At 38.5% G+C, this 17,455-nt stretch overlaps 1 protein-coding gene across 3 annotated transcripts in view; it reads right to left on the reverse strand.

Moving 5' to 3' along the window:
* Positions 1-615: 615 nt before the first annotated feature.
* The window catches only part of LOC126905676 (histone-lysine N-methyltransferase MECOM), a 71,430-nt gene continuing 54,590 nt past the window's right edge, over positions 616-17,455 (reverse strand). Inside the window, exons 2-8 of one of the 3 annotated variants that reach the window (XM_050685615.1) lie at positions 16,637-16,986; positions 9,187-9,309; positions 8,885-9,017; positions 4,221-4,350; positions 3,309-3,630; positions 1,191-2,959; positions 616-1,130 (exon numbers count right to left, since the gene is read on the reverse strand). In XM_050685615.1, the coding sequence (XP_050541572.1) occupies positions 1,445-2,959; positions 3,309-3,630; positions 4,221-4,350; positions 8,885-9,017; positions 9,187-9,309; positions 16,637-16,986 (2,573 nt within the window). In that variant the 3' untranslated portion in view covers positions 616-1,130; positions 1,191-1,444. The remainder of the gene's footprint in view (positions 1,131-1,190; positions 2,960-3,308; positions 3,631-4,220; positions 4,351-8,884; positions 9,018-9,186; positions 9,310-16,636; positions 16,987-17,455) is intronic. The other 2 variants (XM_050685623.1, XM_050685633.1) reach the window with 2 other exon arrangements.

The raw sequence follows: 17,455 nt of genomic DNA on the forward strand, positions 1-17,455 counted from the left end.
AAAAAAAGTACTGGCCATTTAGAGATAGTTTTTTTTTCTCAAAAAATAAATTTTTAATAAATAACACAACAACAAAAAAAAGTTATTAGATTTATAATTCAAATTGAATAAAAAAATGAATAAACTTCATCTTTTTTTTTTTTTAATTATTATAAAATGTATTATTTTGGAGCAGAGTTGGATTTCTATCCTAAATCAAATTTTTTTCTTTGAATTCCATGCCAAAAAAAATTGTGTGCTTAAATAAACTAATGTAGTATAATATAATAACTATTTTAAAAGTTATATCATTACTCAATGCTGCTTAATACAAATATCTTATATCCAATAAAAAAAAATCAAGTCTTATAAAATTATTTTATAAACTTAAAATAATATTTATAATAGTGAAATATAACATAAAAGTACAGAAAATTGTATAATATTTATAATCTATTCAAATTTAGCTCGATGATTTTATAACTTTATAAAAACATGGTTTAAGTTTTGATATTTATCAACTATTTACTCATAACTAAAATATGAAATTATTTATTTCATTATTAGACTTTTACTGAAGTTTACTCATTAAAATAAAATGTAAGATGCATTACAACACTGTTTTATTTTAAAAGATACTTTACATGTAATTTAATTCAATTTTACATTTTAATAATAACAAAATTGACATTGACAAAATCAAGACAAATTAAAATTTTACATTACAATAGACTCATAGTACTTTGACATTGTTTCTTTCTTTATTTGGGTTCGTTTAACTTAAATTTCAAGATAATTTTGGTAATTTTAATAAAATTTTATACATAATACTTATATGATATGATTAAATACATAGTTACAATTCTAAACTTTGCATTGAAAAATTGTTTGATAATAATAAAAACTTTACAAAATCATTGTGATGACTAATAGTTAACGTGATATTTGGTCTTAAATTTATTAATAATAAATAATAATAATGATAACAAAACAAATGTACATCGGTATTAGTTACCTAATAAAAAAAACTAGGAAATTTTATCACAACATTATAATTGAGTTAAATAGTAAAGTTACAGACTAAAATACAACATAATTATATTATATTAATATATATAAGATCATAATATTTAAATAAATTTTATTTAAACCTTTAAACTTTCATATTATCTATTTTNAGATCATAATATTTAAATAAATTTTATTTAAACCTTTAAACTTTCATATTATCTATTATGGTGCGAGCGTATTTTTTAAATTTTAATAGCTCATGGTGATTTATAGCGATATTAGGTTGAAATATTACTATGATTAAAAACTCAAGTTGATTTTAAACATTAAAGCTACATAAAGAAGAAACCGTATTAGAACAGGCGTCATTGAAAATGTTGTAAATAAATTATTCTTAAATACCTCATTTCTTTAATTAATGAGCCCAATTCAAATAAAGGGGAGGGGCCACGGGTCATAAAGCAGACGCATACATTACACCCTCATCCGGCAAACAAGGGTCAATATTATTGTTCTGTAGCTCAGATGAGCTATCGGTGACCTTTTTCATAAAGCTTCTGATTTCGAACAACCGCGGGTCTTCTTTTTCATCCACGCTACTCGCCGAACTACTCGTCACTGTACCTATTACAGTGCCATCGTCCGCCTCGTGTTTTTTTATGTGCCTGTCCAAATTGGTTTGTTGTGAAAACCGTCGATTACACAAATTACATTTAAAATTTCGTTCTTGTCTATGTATATTACGAACGTGACGCTGCAAATTCGATGAAATGCTAAAGGAACGTTCGCAATGAGCGCAGCGATAAGGTTGTTCACCAGTATGTGTTCGAACGTGTCTCGTCAAGTTGGCTGATCTCGGGAAAACTTTGCCGCAATATTTACAAGCATATCGGTCCTTTGATTTGACAGCGTTCTGTTGACTATGTTGAATGATATCTTGGTATGTTTTCGGGTAGTTGGGTATAGGTTGCCGTAGAAAATGTTCAATGGCAGGTGATGGGCTAGTCATCATAAATGGAAACGGTCTAGCTTGGCCGAAAGACGGCGGAGTCTGCATAATTTGACTTTCCGGTGTAAAATTTGCCAAAGACGTTGGATATAAAGAATCTAAATATAACGGTTTAGGGTGGGCCATTAAGTTTGTGACAGAGTATGAAGACGGGGGAGTAGGTGGAGTCCATTTGCGTTCAGTTTCCTCTTCTTTGGGAATCGTTAATCGTATCTCAACATTTTTTGGAGATTTGTCTTCTTTGGTTACTGACAGGTCTAACGGTTGATCGGACTTGTCTTTGGGAGATTCCGAACGTCTGTTTTCTTCAATAGTTATATCTGTATTCATAGTTAAGTCGCACGGTCTGTCATCGTTACCTGGTATTTCTCGTTTAATTACTTTTGGATCCGTATACGTTATGTTAGGTCTAGCTGGAGAGGGCCTTTGATTAGATGACGCTTCTTCTCCCACCAAGGGTGATGTTTTACTCGAGCCCAATAAAATACTATTTGATGGAGGAGTTTTTTGACTTGTATTTAACGACTTTTTAATGGGCGTTTCATTACTTTCACTGGAGTCACCGGACCGTTTAAAACGATTTATATCTAACCCAGGTAAAGATAGCAAGTCCATATTTAATTTTGGAGCGAATTGGCCAAACGGTCCAAACGGAGTTGGAAATAGTGGCGGGGGGAGTGATCCATTTGCTGAGGGAAAATAAAACGGATGAACAAGAGGGTGAGGTGGATATAACGGAAATCTTGGATAAACTGAGAAAGGTGTGGTTCCTTGTTGTGACATATTCGACGTAGGAGTACTGCTCGACGTCGGCAATGAATTCGATTCGCAAAATCTCTTATGTTTAGACAAAGACGTGCCTGTACTAAAAGACTGATCACATCGATCACACTTTACTTGCATACGACAATCAGCGTGCATCCTCTTGTGACGACAAAGATTTGAAAACTGAGTATAAGCCTGAAAAATAACAACAGCTCCGATTAGAACTACTCAGCGTAAACAACAGTGATTGTCAGAAAAAAAAAAGAATTAGAATCGACCAGACAAAATTTTATCAAAGAGGTAAAAAATTGGCTATAACGACAATAAGCATCTTTGTCCATCGCACGTACTATGAGTTGACGATAATCCTTATTATCAGAGAAACCTCATTTACGTGACGGCGGACCGTCGAACAATTATTATTGATTACAACCATCTGCGTGACGGCTATCAATATACGGAAATAAAAATTTTATTTGACACGCGTAATAAAATTAGAACCGATTAAATAATTATGTATTATTGAAATGTTTTTTTTACACACCTTGAAGCATACTTCGCATTGGAATGGTTTCACACTGGAATGAATGTGTGTGTGTTGCTTAAGTCCGCTTGACGTGGCGAACGTTTTGCCGCATTCCGAGCATGCATGTGATCGAGCACCCGCGTGATTTGTTCTAATGTGTCTTTGCAAATTACTCGGGTCGCTGAAAACTTTTGAACAAGTTTCACATGTAAATTTTCTACTATGAGCGAGGGCCAAGTGTCTGATCAAACAAGGTCTCCAACTGTATGACTGCGGACACAGTTCACAACCGTATTGATTGGCTTTGTAATGATGCCCGGACACTAAATGATCATCCAGTCTAGAACAAAAACATACAACTTAGGGTTTTAGGTGTTAATAGACAATGGACACTAAACGTAATAAAAAAATAACCACGAACTTGACGCGTTTGCGTTGTATCAAAACACTATTACTTAGCAAATATTATATTTATCTACAAGAAAAGTCATGTCAGCAAACTGGCAATATTAACTATTTTATATACATGAGTACATGCCACTTATTAAACGAAATTTGAAATATATCCACTAATTTCATAAATGAATTTGAAGTTTAAATAAAATCTGATATGAAAATATAATGTTTTAACTGTGTATCAATCGGTCACGTCTTTCTCATCATGTTACTGTAGGGGCCTCGACCAATGATTCTCGGATGAGAGCAGAAAAAGGGCTTCTTGAAAAATTAAGTGCTAAACTAGTGGGTGGTCTCTAGACCATGACCGTCGTTACACGTTTAAGCACTTAGGCGTTCACACCCTCCTATCTCTCAACTTTGTTATCTATCAACCACATATATACTACACGCGTAAAGCGTTGCGAATTTTTATAGCAAAAAATAATATTTTCTAAACGAAGCAAAGTAACATCGTCTTAAATGTTCACTTACTGTTCAATGTCCGGAAAACACTTTTCACATAAGATGCATCGGTTTTGATCGTCTTCGTCGGGTTCTTCGGTATCACCATCTACATCCCCATCGCCATCAATAGAACCCAAAGAATTTTGCGATGCGACCACTAAAAATACGATGAACAATCGTATTAATATTTTATTAATTCAATCGTAAATCAATCAACGCACACGAGTAAAACACTTAGTATTGTGTACGCTTGGGGTGTCGCTGCGTGATTGAGGTAAAAACAACAACTCGTTACTCGACAAGCTTACAATATACTATGGTAGTATTGGCTATCTATGCACCCCGTGTGTATTATTTGTTCGAGGGATGAAAGTTACCTTCCGGAACGGAAACCCGACGGTAGAGGGGACTATATCGGTTGATAGCATAATTAATTCAACATAAGTTTACCACTAGCGTGGAAGACGAAGGGGGACTTCGGTATATGCTATCTCATTGGAACAAATTTATCAGGTGCAATCATTAGGATTTCCAACTGACAATTTTACAGCACTTGTTAAAATGTGAAACTGTAACTGAAATCTTGCCAAGTTGGCCGATTTCAGCCAACTTAGCAACCCCATAGATTATTATTCGTTTTCATTGCTATACATTTGATACACATAAATTATGTAGAAAAATAAATAAAATTCATATATAAAGTGAAAATAACTAATAGAAAATAATACAAATTGTTTGCAAAAAGATTTAAGTTACAAAAAAAAAATTAGAATCGGGGATTTGGCATATATAATCGAATATCCCGCCCACTAACACTCGGTTTTCGTTTGATTTCACACGACAAAATCCCTTTCGTGACACCCTATTTGTAAACATATGCTTTGGTCACCCTTTTTTGTTGTATTAAAAAAAGTTACACTTGCAGCTTCAAAGTCAAAAGCTTAACGTATCAAAGATAAAACTAACAACAGTGTTTTCTGCGTGTAATAAAAATAAAAAAAACGTTATTCCATAATTTCATCTTTTTAAAATGCAGCCACCTGCTTCCTGTGTTTCTGCATGAGTCTGTAACGGACTCCAGATGGACTAATTGTCGTATCATATAATGTAGGTCTCTGTAGCCGGACAGACTCCGATGATTTTCGTGAGAAATCCACGGACATAGCCACTGTGGACCAGACGCTTAGACGAGTTTATACCCTTTAGCCCCCCGTAGGTTAAAATTCGCTGATGCAAGACAAACACTAGACAACTGGTTAGTAATAACGCGCGGTTGGAGACGAACAGTATGAGCATTGTTGCGAAACATCAAAACAATATTTCAACGGTGCATTGACACTTGGGAAAAAAACAAATATGTATAAAAATAATGAACTGCAAGACAAATCGACATAATAACATATTTGTACTACAACTGTACGTAGTAACTTATTACGAAACAAAGCAAGTCAATAGATAAAATGATTAAAACATAAACCATAACGTGACCATAACAACAGGCGGGTTTTAAGTAACCCGAAGTAATAGGGGTTAAGTTATTCTGATTGTCGAGGCAAATGCTCGACCAGGTGTCTGCGACTTGCACCAGGAAGTGGGAGTTTGAATCTCTTCCGGTCATGGGAAAACCGTTAAAATAATGAAAGGGTGATCGAATCGTTGTAATGATTACAATGAAATCGAATGGTAGATTTGAAAAGTACTAGACTGTTCATCCGCGTCCGCACGAATTAATGCGATTCATTAGACTTGCAAAAGCGCCGTAGCAATGCCGCTGAAGTTCTCGAGATCTTAACTCTTTTGACAACCGAGTTTTCGGGGACGTCGAGGGTACGTGTGATTATATGACGACCGTTATTTGGTCGTGACCGACGAGTGCGGCGTAAAAAACAATCGCATTTTATTTTTTATGATTTCCGTGACACGTGAACGACGACTTACCACCGACCCCAATTTGATTTGATCCGAAAAATCTCGCGTGACCTATGAGAAGTCTAAAGTAACATCTGCGCGCACGTACTGTGTGTGTTTATCGTTCGAACCGGTTAGTGTAATCGCGTGACATCGCCTCGTGTAGGCCGCACAAAAAAAGTCAGATTTTCATCAAACATTAATCATTACCGAGGTTAATCATTAATGTGAAATGGAAAAAGTCAAACTGCCGCTACTGTTGCGGTGGCTACGGTACACAATGAATACTCGAGTAGTCCCACAGCAGTATCGGCTACGGCGGTATTTTCTTGTTAAGATTGCTGCGTGGAAAAGGGCGATGACGGCTGCCTCATCAAGTAGCGATTTTTACGACTGGCAAGTCGTCGGCAGCCCTTATGATAGCCGTATATCGCGACTGATACTGAGCCGAGAAATTTAATTAAGACTTGCATCAGATGTAACTAACGGTCTTCCCCGAGATTTCTCGGATGAAATGTAAAATAATCGCTAATTAAAAACACCCTGGTAGTCTTTTTTTTCTTTTGTTCTTTAACTAATGCTTCTCTAAAGTGGCATTGCCGTTATAGTTGGTATTCCGAGGCCGTGGCGCTTGGCTGTGATGTGTTTACGATCGTTCGGCCGAGATTTAACATTTTTGCCGAGATTATTGTTTTAAGAAAACGTGACTCACGCCATAATTATTATTATTGTCGTTACAAGTGTCGTTCGTCATATTTTATACTCGCCTACGCCGCGATAATGTCATTAGAGCAGCTCAATACATTTTTCCTTATCGAATAACAATATTAATGTGCATTGATAAACGAAACGAGTAAATTACACTTGTGGTGGTTACACCCAGTCGCCGCAGTACTTAGAACGAGATCGTTCATTATCACACGGTAGCAATTTTATTTATTTATTTCCAATGCCTGTTAATGAAATTCAATACGAAATTGCGATGTTGAGCCAACAAACCAAACGACTCGCGCGACACGTGTTTCTTCAATGCCATTTTACACGTACCGCGTAGCTCTCGATGGAACACAATAATAATAACCAACAAATAAATGATCTTTGCGCCTAGAGTGCTGTTGTTGGACATAACAATAAAATCGAATGAACTAATTAATAAAAACAACTATATTTTCTACTCTTCTGGCCAACCGATTCTTCTGGTCCGCGCGCAGCAGCAGCAACGGCGACGCACAGGAACTCCTCTAAGCCGTTCAAACAAAGCCATTATTGCCGCCGTTGTTTGCTCGGCACTATAATGCGCCGTATTAAACGCATGTACACAGATTCGGTTTTGCGGTACAACAAAAAAATCCCATTTAATCAATTCAGAACTATTAGGTCTTTATTACTCGAACAGGCGGAAGACAAATTATCTACCCTAATTTTCTTTTATGTACGTGCGTTCCAGCTTGTTTTCTACGAGCCCCTCGCGACGCGCACCCGGTCACCGCCACCACCACCACCGCTGACATCTCCATTATTATTATGTCTGCCGCGATTAAAGTTAACACAGGACGCAGATAATCTAGGCGTTTGTCGCCGCTTCTGTCGTACGTACGGTGGGTTCGGGATATTATTGTTCAAACACAGACACACACGCGCGCGGGGTGCAAAAAAAAAAAAGAAGAAGGTGAGTTATGATATAAACCGCCCAGAAATATGATTCATAATAATGAATAGCAACAACCCTAATATGTGTCGGGAGGGTTGTGATCAGTGTGTGTGTACGTGTAGTACATTGGCGTCGGCGGACGCAAAATATACGACAAATATCATAGTACAATGCAACGGACATGCGTACAGATCATTAACGCTCATAATATAACTAGGAGTGCAAAGCGCGGGGGGTGGGGTTGTAAAGGGGGACGTACCCCTTTCCTGCACGCGCGCTATTCGTGTATAAATGTCGACTGCCAATGTTTTGTTTGAACAGTTCTATTATCAGTTGGGGCTCAGGCCTCGAGTTTTACAACACTGTCTAATATTAGCCGTAAGCTGCAGTTACACCCCTAAGGGATTTTCGGGGAGGTGTGCGAAAAGAGAAATGTCTGTTGCCGATAATAAAGTTGTTTTTACACATTATATTGTGGTGACCCCCTCCCCATGCTTGGGCATAAATGAAGGCAATAAAAAATAATACAATATCAGATCGTATTGTATACGTGTGTCACATAAAAAAACAGCGACCGTGACGACTAGAAGCGATTAATTGTGAATTAATTTCTGTTTTTTCTCTCTCTCTCTTTATTAATATCTCTTATTGTTGAGCTCCGTTATGGTGCGGGGCTTTTACACAGATATTGGCTTAATACACGCGATGCAGATTAAAGAAGCGCGCGTGCGAATACATAGGGAGGAGTAGTAGTTGTCAAGTTATGATGAATATTAAGCAGACTGTCCATTGTCGACTGTTAGGGTCATCGTGGACAATACACGTTAGTGACGTTTTAATTGAACACAACAAAAATAATTTCATTGTACATTTTTAAGTTCCTCCCAACAGGCACAGTGCCGAGCTAATTTAAATTTTATTATTACACATTCAGTGTTGTTTATCATTTATTCAATGCATTATAATTCATTATGGATATTGGGGTTTATAAATGATATTTTAACAATTTATGCGCGTGATTAATTGATAAGTTAAAGGGATTTGTAAAATAACTAAACTAGACACGGTTGGTCTACAGGTCTCCCATCGCTTAGTCATTTCATTGACGGTTTAATTGAATAGTTTCAATTACCTGAGCCCCTTTCGCTTCGATCTTCTGACGTGGTCAATATGTCACCGAAAGCTGCATCTAAGTTTAAAGGTTCTTTCTTGCCTAACAGCAATTCATCCGAAGCTCTTACAGTTTGAGTAAGCTCGTAGAAAATCTGAAAAAGGTAAAATCCTCGATAGTTATTTTAAGACAATATAATACGGTAATAATAATATAATAAAATACCGCTTGTTGCCTTATTATATAAAACTTATTTATGGTTATTTAATATTATCAAACAAGTTTTATATATTATGTCACCAATTTATATCAAATTTACTTACCTGGCCGGCTAATAAGAAAGCTCTGACGTTTTGCCTGTTGTCATTAGTAGACCGAATAAATTTCAACCAATTGCAAGCCTCAATAGTTCCATCCAAAAATCCAGAGTAACCGGCAACTCGAACCTAAAAACAAAAAAAATATGTTACCTTTGTTATACAAACCGACACGTTTATTCAGATAAGCCCATAAAATGTTACGCGGTTAGAATAGATGGGTTTTAAATGTAATTCACTCGCGTTCGCTCAGTTAAAGATTGTAATTAATTACAGCGAAATTCACGAGCTGTTGGACAACTTCGCCATTAAATGTACGAAATCCGCGGTCGTTAGAGATCTTCCCTCCCTTTCTCGACGCTATTCACATTTAGACATAAATCACCATCAAAGGGAGCTGAAAAAACCATATAAAATAGAATGAGCTTTCGCACCCTTCATTCAAGAAAAAGATGAACCTTTTGGGGTTAATTGATGATTGCCCCGAAAAGATTCTTCGGTCTAAGGCGAGTATATTAATTAAACATGACATTTTACAGTAATCCTTTTTTCGTACACTTTACAATTGGAACAAGTAGAGACGATAAAATTCAAAACCACCATGTTAGTTTTAAATGAAAGAGTACCCCGATTGTGAAACTAAGGGGCAGGCACGGCAAACCATATACAGAGATTAACTACCAGTAGCCGAGTATAATTATTCAGGCGTATAACACTTCTAGTTTTTAAACAAATTTAAGGTAATTTTTGGATATAAATTAACAGGATTCATACATATACAATCAATACATTTATCGTATTAAAATAATTAATCTAAAACAAGATAATTACGTTGAAATTCTTACATTAAAAATGTATACTTACTTATAATAGGTTTATAATATTTGAAACGTATAAAAAATCATTACAATCGATCACTAATTTTTGTAAAAAAAAAAAACAAGTCTAGTAGTATCGCTTCAATTACAAAAAAACACGTTTTTCCTAAAAAAAACTAAAAGAATACCATATGATTTGCATTTCCGATGGACATCTATTTTTTTTTGCTCTAAATTAACAGTTTATTCATAAAGATCGTGGGATAATGATCGATGGCGATCATGTTGTCGGTTTTGAAAAGTGATTTGACATTTTTTTTTTTTTATTACACCGTATAAGAAAAAATCGTATCGCGCAGGGAAGTGAGAAGTAGATTTGCATGTGACACAAACGCAGACGGACATCAGCATAAATTCGCATACTGCGTACAGCCCCAGAGCGCATTGGTCGGGTACTATTATGTATTGTCCCTCGACTGACACCTCTCTATGTGACCTCCCCAAAAACACAATAGGAAACGTGCGTTGATGATATTATACTCGGGCGCAATAACACGATCGAAACAGATGTCCGAGGAGGAGGTGCTGTCTATCCGCCGACCACGACAGCACAATAGTAGTAAAGATTTGTCAACTGAATTTCAACGCGCACGAGTTTTACATCGGTAAAACGGTATTTTTTATTGAAGATAAAACCGTGTACTCACTGACTTTAGTCACTCGAAAACCATAAAAGTAAATGTCAATGAGAATGATTTAACGATCTTTAATTGTCATTTTATCTCAACTACACCCGCAAATAAACAATTTAAATAGAAATGACAAAAAAACACATTTTTTGTTTCTGAAATTTAATCATTTTTTACAGTGTACGAGTGCACAAAACGTGAAGCCTGAAAATGAGATTTCGATCGGTTTACAACAAAAATCGAGTTTTGAATAGAAACAATCAAGTAATTAATTTTTTAGTCGCTTTTTGACGTTTTTGGCAAATTCTTCTGTAAATTCGCCAGCGGCTCTCGTTCGGAAACATAGGCCGACGGACGACAGAGATCTTCCCGCGGCTATTTGAGCAACCGATGAATTTTTAAACGACCTCTGTCCGCGTTCATATTAAATCTCTTTCCCCCCCGTACTTTCGTGTTCCGAACCAACACCGCAATGTTTACCGTTTTATCAAAACTCACTTGTGAATAATTGTGTAGTACGGCAAACGCACACACAAACGCCGCCCTTGTGTACAATATGGTTTTTTGTTTGCTCTGCGAGGCAAATTCCACCTCATCACTACAACCGCCCACGTACGAAATTATTTTATCGTCGTGTCTCTACAGTTGTAAATATTATCTTTTTTATTTTGTAAACAGCCGTACTACAACCGTCCGTTGGATATCACATGATAATAAGAAAAACATTAAATTCGGGGTCACATTGAAATACATACAATGGATTTACCAGAGAAACTGAACCAAGAGAAATCAATGTTTATTACTGTGCACCAATAGGGTTCAACGATCTGTCTGACGGAGTGAAAATGTGCATATTTAGACTACCATAATTTAAACGACACTGCATGTGATTGTTGTGAGATATTTAACAGATATAAGTGACGTCGACTATAATCACCTCAGACATTAAAGCGTTTTATCTTGAACAATTATCCACACTGACATATAATGAAGTCCAGTAGGTTTATTCATCTAGCGGCATTTGGTCATCGAGTCTAAACACTAACCGCACGAAATTATTAGCTATGACAATTGCACAAGCTCCCAATTGGCATAATCTGTGCACGAAATTCAATTAACATAATAATAATCGTAGAGAGACTAGTGATTTGCTACTACCGCTGTCGAGATTTGCGTATTACTCATTTTTTATTTAAATCATTCGTGCAAACTCAGACCGATACAACGAGACGGCCTGCGGGTCATTTTTAATATCACAACATCTAACACGTGTTAGATGGCTGCGCGACCGTTTTAATTTGATATCGTTTTAGTTTTGCTTGTTGGCCGGTGCGGGGGCGATGCAACAGCAGCCTATTTAGTACTACTACGCAGCTGACCCGACAAATTTATAATATTCGTAATGTGTTCAGCGACATGCGGGTGACAAAACTCCGTGACACGCCATCAGTCGGATCGCGGCCCCCGGACGTTGGCAAATCGCTAAACTATTGCGGTACCTACGCATCCGACAAACGGTTCCTCGTCCCTTTAAATAATTTCCAACAGCCGCGTACACGTTTACGATGTTGATAATAGTGTAATCGAACGGGGACGGCACTCGGATGTTCACGCGACCGTATCCCGACAAACAATAACACGGGTAGATAAATAATATTCTGGCGCGAGGGATATAAACACACACTCGCACCGCCGTACAATTAATGTGAGATGAGCCGAGTACAACAACCCTTGATTTTTGCCGCCGGGGTGACAATGAGAAGAAGAGACCCCGTTTTTTATTTTTATTTTTTTTTTTTTTACCATACCGCGACCCTCTTTCTTGGCGCGTATCTATTCTGTTGTATACGACCGTGCTGAAGTCACTTTACGCGACTACTCCAACACTGCAGCGGAGAACAACTCCATACACAGACAACATGTGTCAATGATGCGGGAAATTAAATAATTCCGGGCGTGTGCGTATGAAGGGCGGAAAATTGCCGGTTAATAAATCATACACTCCCCTCCGCTTCGTTACCATCGCCCGTAAACTGTTGCGGCTTTCCTTGTGTAATCATCCAAAGACGGCGATGTTTTTGTACGAGAAATAGCTAAAGTCACATTCCCCCCCCCCCCCCACACCCATCCCCAAAGTCACCTGCCACAATTTAACTAATCAATAAGATTGTAAAAGTTTTATTTTGGCAAGGCAATGGCACTTTTTCGGTAGGATCGCGGGTTTTTTTTTTACCGAGAGCGTGTAGATATAACAAACAGTTACACAGACGGCGACGGGGAAGTTGTTTCGGGAAAAACAAATTCGAAGGGAAAAGGCAGAAGAAGAAGAAGTTGGCCGCCATAAATAATAAATGGAAAATTGAAATTTAATTTGTACATCGCAGCCCAAGGGTGTCACGTGCTACACTGTTGTTTAACGTGTACAAGTTACACATCGGCATATGAGATTCTCCCGTTCTCTTTTGTCTTTCTGTCCGGAACCGACCCTCTTTTTTCCATGTAATTGGCAACACGATAAACACGTTAAAGTACCGTTTAGCACATGAGTGACGTGCACTGTACGCGCATAATTCTATGCATATTTTTTTTACCGCAACTCTCAACGGAAATGATCGCGCACCGCCCGAAAAGCGCTCACAGTTCGACTGGATGTATAAACGAAAAAAAAAATCATAATAACGCTCTTATAATAATTTCTTTGACGGTTCAACGTCTTTTCCTTCTTCTCGCTACAAAGTCACGGTTTGGTGAACACTTGACAGTTTGCATACGATTTCAATACATCAGCTGCTGTCCGCGAACGCAAAAAAGAATCATTTGAACGTGCGACGGTTTTTACCTGTTTTTCGTACATGATCAAAACCGTAGACTACGCAGCACTCTCTGATGGCTGACACACACAAACGCCCGTTTACCGTATTGTAATTTTTCGCATTGCCTTTTTTATTATGCAAAAATAAACGTATCCGCGTATAATGCCGGCCTGATTACGGCTCTCCCCGTACACATCCGCCACACACGAGTCTTCGGAACACTCGAATCACTACCAACCGACCCCTGAAATTTCTTGCCGGCAACGACCGTTTCTCGGTTTGTACACAAAAAAGACTTTTTGATTTTTCGTTTCGTGGCATATATCCAGTTCCTCGGAGATCACTCGAGACGGAAAAACGAGTCGTTTTTCCGCTTCGGCGAGATCGTAAAGGCGGAGCTTGCTCAGCCAACCTTGTCCAATTAGCCCAGACGCCGGCCCCGGATCTTTCCTTCCGCCTGTGGTCACGAAGGCGTGGTTACCGTATGATTATAACGACCGTCGTCGACCGAGTGTCTCCTCATTCGGCGGCGGTCAACGTTTTTTCTCCTCCGCTCGTCGTTTGGGCCCGTTGGTTTTATCGACGAGTGCCGAACCAAAAAAACCGTCGTCGGTTACCGAATCCGGCCGACGTGTTCTCCCATATCAAAGGTCAACTCGGAGTGATTTACTTTTGCAGTTGGAATTCGTCGCAGTGTTCAATGGCTAACGACGACCGCAGCCGTACGGCGTGCAGTAAAATTCAAACGGGTTTTTTTTTTTTTTATGTTTATTTTATCGTTTGCGGGCGTTATTCGCAGCGACGGGATATTAAAACGATATTTCCAAGGCGGCAGAGGAAAAATACAAAACTCGGGAAAATAATAATAATGCGAGGGCAAGGCCGGGGAGGGAAATTGACGCCTCGATTTTTCCGTTACGTTTAACTGACAAATCAGCAACAGCCTCGCGAATTCGTCCGCGGAAATGATTGAGATGAATGGTGCCGAGCCACGTACGTCGCCTTCGCAAATTGAGTAAAAACCCTTCGCGATTTTAATAAAATATAAGCACACGCGCGGCAAGGTCATGTGCGTTTATGGCGATTTTTCACAAAATCATTCCGGGCTCGTGGATATTAGGCATCACACGGTTCAAGTGCTCTTACAGATGTGTGAATGCTGATAACAGATGACGCTCGCAACAATATCAGCCGCTCAATACGCCAAATGATTGATGAAAAACCATTGGCACCGAACGTTCGAATATTTTTCTCCAACGCGATTCGCCGACGACGTCAAGCGCAAAACTTGTGCTCGGAACATTTTTGATATTTCGATACTTTCAAGACTTTCGAGTTTCGTTTGAACGCCACCACTTCGACGAAAGAGAAAATTACGGCCAACCGCATAAATACATAAACGTATCATATCTTTTCGAAAATATACTGACGAATCAACTGCTGACCCGTTGAACGACTACAGTAATTATTTTTTAGGGTGTGTCGATAAAAACATAATACACGAGCCCATAACACCGTGTCAGAAACGACTTTATAATAGTCCTCTTGTTGTTCACTCCGCCATTCTACTGTAAACTTTATTCCAACAGATTGTTTTAGATTTTTTATACTATTTATATCCCAATAGAATTCAATAGAACGGCCAATTAGTAAATAAACGGAAAATAAAATGAAATCTCACCATTTTATGAGTTTTTAATTTAAATACCTTGATATAGTTGGGTATTGAAAACCAAACGTCAGCGACCCTGTGCGCTGATCTCGTAACTAGCTAATTTTAAAACCATATCGTTTTGTAATTTGTTTATCCTCTGTTACATTACCTAATTTAAGAAAAATGTTTGTCGAAATCTGATATACTATAGTGTTGTTGTTCTATGTATATTTAATAAAATATGTTTTTGGCGCAAAAAATTTGCCGAACATAAACGCGTATTAGTCAGATACAAAACATTTTTACTCGTTTGTTTTTAAATCTAATTCAACGTTGGAAATTGTAAACACCGCGCGTGATTTTGGATTTATTATATACAATGACAACTACTAAAAAAGTAGAGTTTTTCACATTTCGAGCGTAACACGTACGAGACAAATAAAAACAATAATACACGTTGAGATGTGTCGTCGGGGCATCGTTAACAACAATACCGCGTGTCAATACCTCGAGACTTTACAGCTCTAAAGGGACTCGTTGCGCCGCGTTGACGACTATTATGAAAATTCTAACCGCCCGATTCACTTGAGATTTTGACGCAAGACTTGGCGTACCTAAACGGCCGTGTAAAATCGCTTTAACGGTTGGGCACAGCACACGGTTTTGGCTTTGAGAAATTTGTCGGGGCGGCAAATCGTCTAGTCGGGCGCGCCCAACAGGTGAGAAACCGTACAGTGCACGTCAATTACAGTGGTGCGGTGTATTATGTGGCCGACCAACGCATTCCTGGGCAACACATAACGAAGATCACAGATGCGCGAGGCGTCCGAGCGACACGAAATTCGAAATAAGAGGACCTCCCGCCGGCAGCAGATGATACCGACCATAAAATTCGATCAGTTCACACCTCGTCCGCGAACACGGTGATCGTCAGACGGGGACAATGCGCGGACATTAGGCGGTCGGATTAAGCTGCTGCTGTTGCAACCGCTGTCGGAGTAATAATGCGAGATAACGACCGATGTGCGCAAAAATTTTCCACACCGCCGAACAAACAACACAGTTTTAATGACGCGCCACGTATACCGCGCACACATCGTTTTCTGTGCACGGCGTCCACCGTTGTCTAACCGGGGGCGTCCGCTCAAACGTTCCCGTTCGGCATTTCGGCGCGAGTGTGAATCTGAGAGTGGCTAATCTCGCGCGGATCCCCTGAGGGGTCATCTGACACCTAACGGGCATATTATATCCGTCGTCGATTCGTCCCTACAACTGTCAGAATTGTCATTCTGTTGAATTTTTTTTTTTCACTTATGGATCATTCTCGCCTTTGTTCGCCCATTTCCGTTGATGTTTCCGAAATCTTGATTTCTATATTATACATTTGCACTGATCCCCGGTGATGTTTACTGCAGCGCGTCACCCCCTTTTCGAAAAATAATACGCCTTGCATAAAAAAAAAAAATCAAAATTTGTTCTCACCTCCCAAGCGTATCGAGAGTCTATAGGTTTTGGCGCCCATTTCCCCAGGAACGGTCCATACTTGACGCCTTTGGGCAACTGCGTCTTGGTCCAAACTCCTCCGGACCCGGTGTCTCGCACTTCCAAGTTGTACGGCAAGGCGGTCGAATTTGGAGGCATATCGTGAAAAAAACTAAAACTGTTGTGGCCGGCACTAACCACCATTTTGATGTCGTCCGACAATTCTTTTTTATTGTTGTTATTGTTTCCGCCACTGCTACTGTCTGCCACTGATGAACTGTCGGACAAGGACCGTTCGTCGTCGCTCCTGCCCGCGTCCGTATCGCCGCCACCATCGTCACTGCTGCTGCCTGCAATTGAAACAAAACTGTTAGAAAAAAACGCAAAGACAACGTCAATTACAAAATCATTTCAATGTTTCAGTACGGTTTTAAAATATTTGTTAAACGGCGACGTTTAAAAAAAAAAGTCCGTCGCGGCTACTTTTAAGTCTTACTGATTCGATTACCATATTATTGCAACAAAATATAAACGTTTACCATTTCTAAAGTTTCGAAAGAACAAAAACTAGTAATATAAATGACGCAATGAGCTTTTATGAGAGACTAAAAATCATTCATTCATTATTAGTCGAATAGCACCAATTGTTACCCCTCAAGTATTTAAGCATGTCTAAATTTGCACTTTTCTATTCGACATTTACTCAAACACCAATTCCTTTTAAACTAGTCAGGGCGTTTGTTTGCTTTTTGTCGCCTCTGATAATACATTCTTAAAAAAATAATATCCGAATTTTCACGTATATGTACTGAAAGTGTT

This window comes from Daktulosphaira vitifoliae, unplaced genomic scaffold (assembly GCF_025091365.1).
Source record: "Daktulosphaira vitifoliae isolate Bord-2020 unplaced genomic scaffold, ASM2509136v1 Scaffold_1, whole genome shotgun sequence".
Taxonomy (NCBI): Eukaryota; Metazoa; Arthropoda; class Insecta; order Hemiptera; family Phylloxeridae; genus Daktulosphaira; species Daktulosphaira vitifoliae.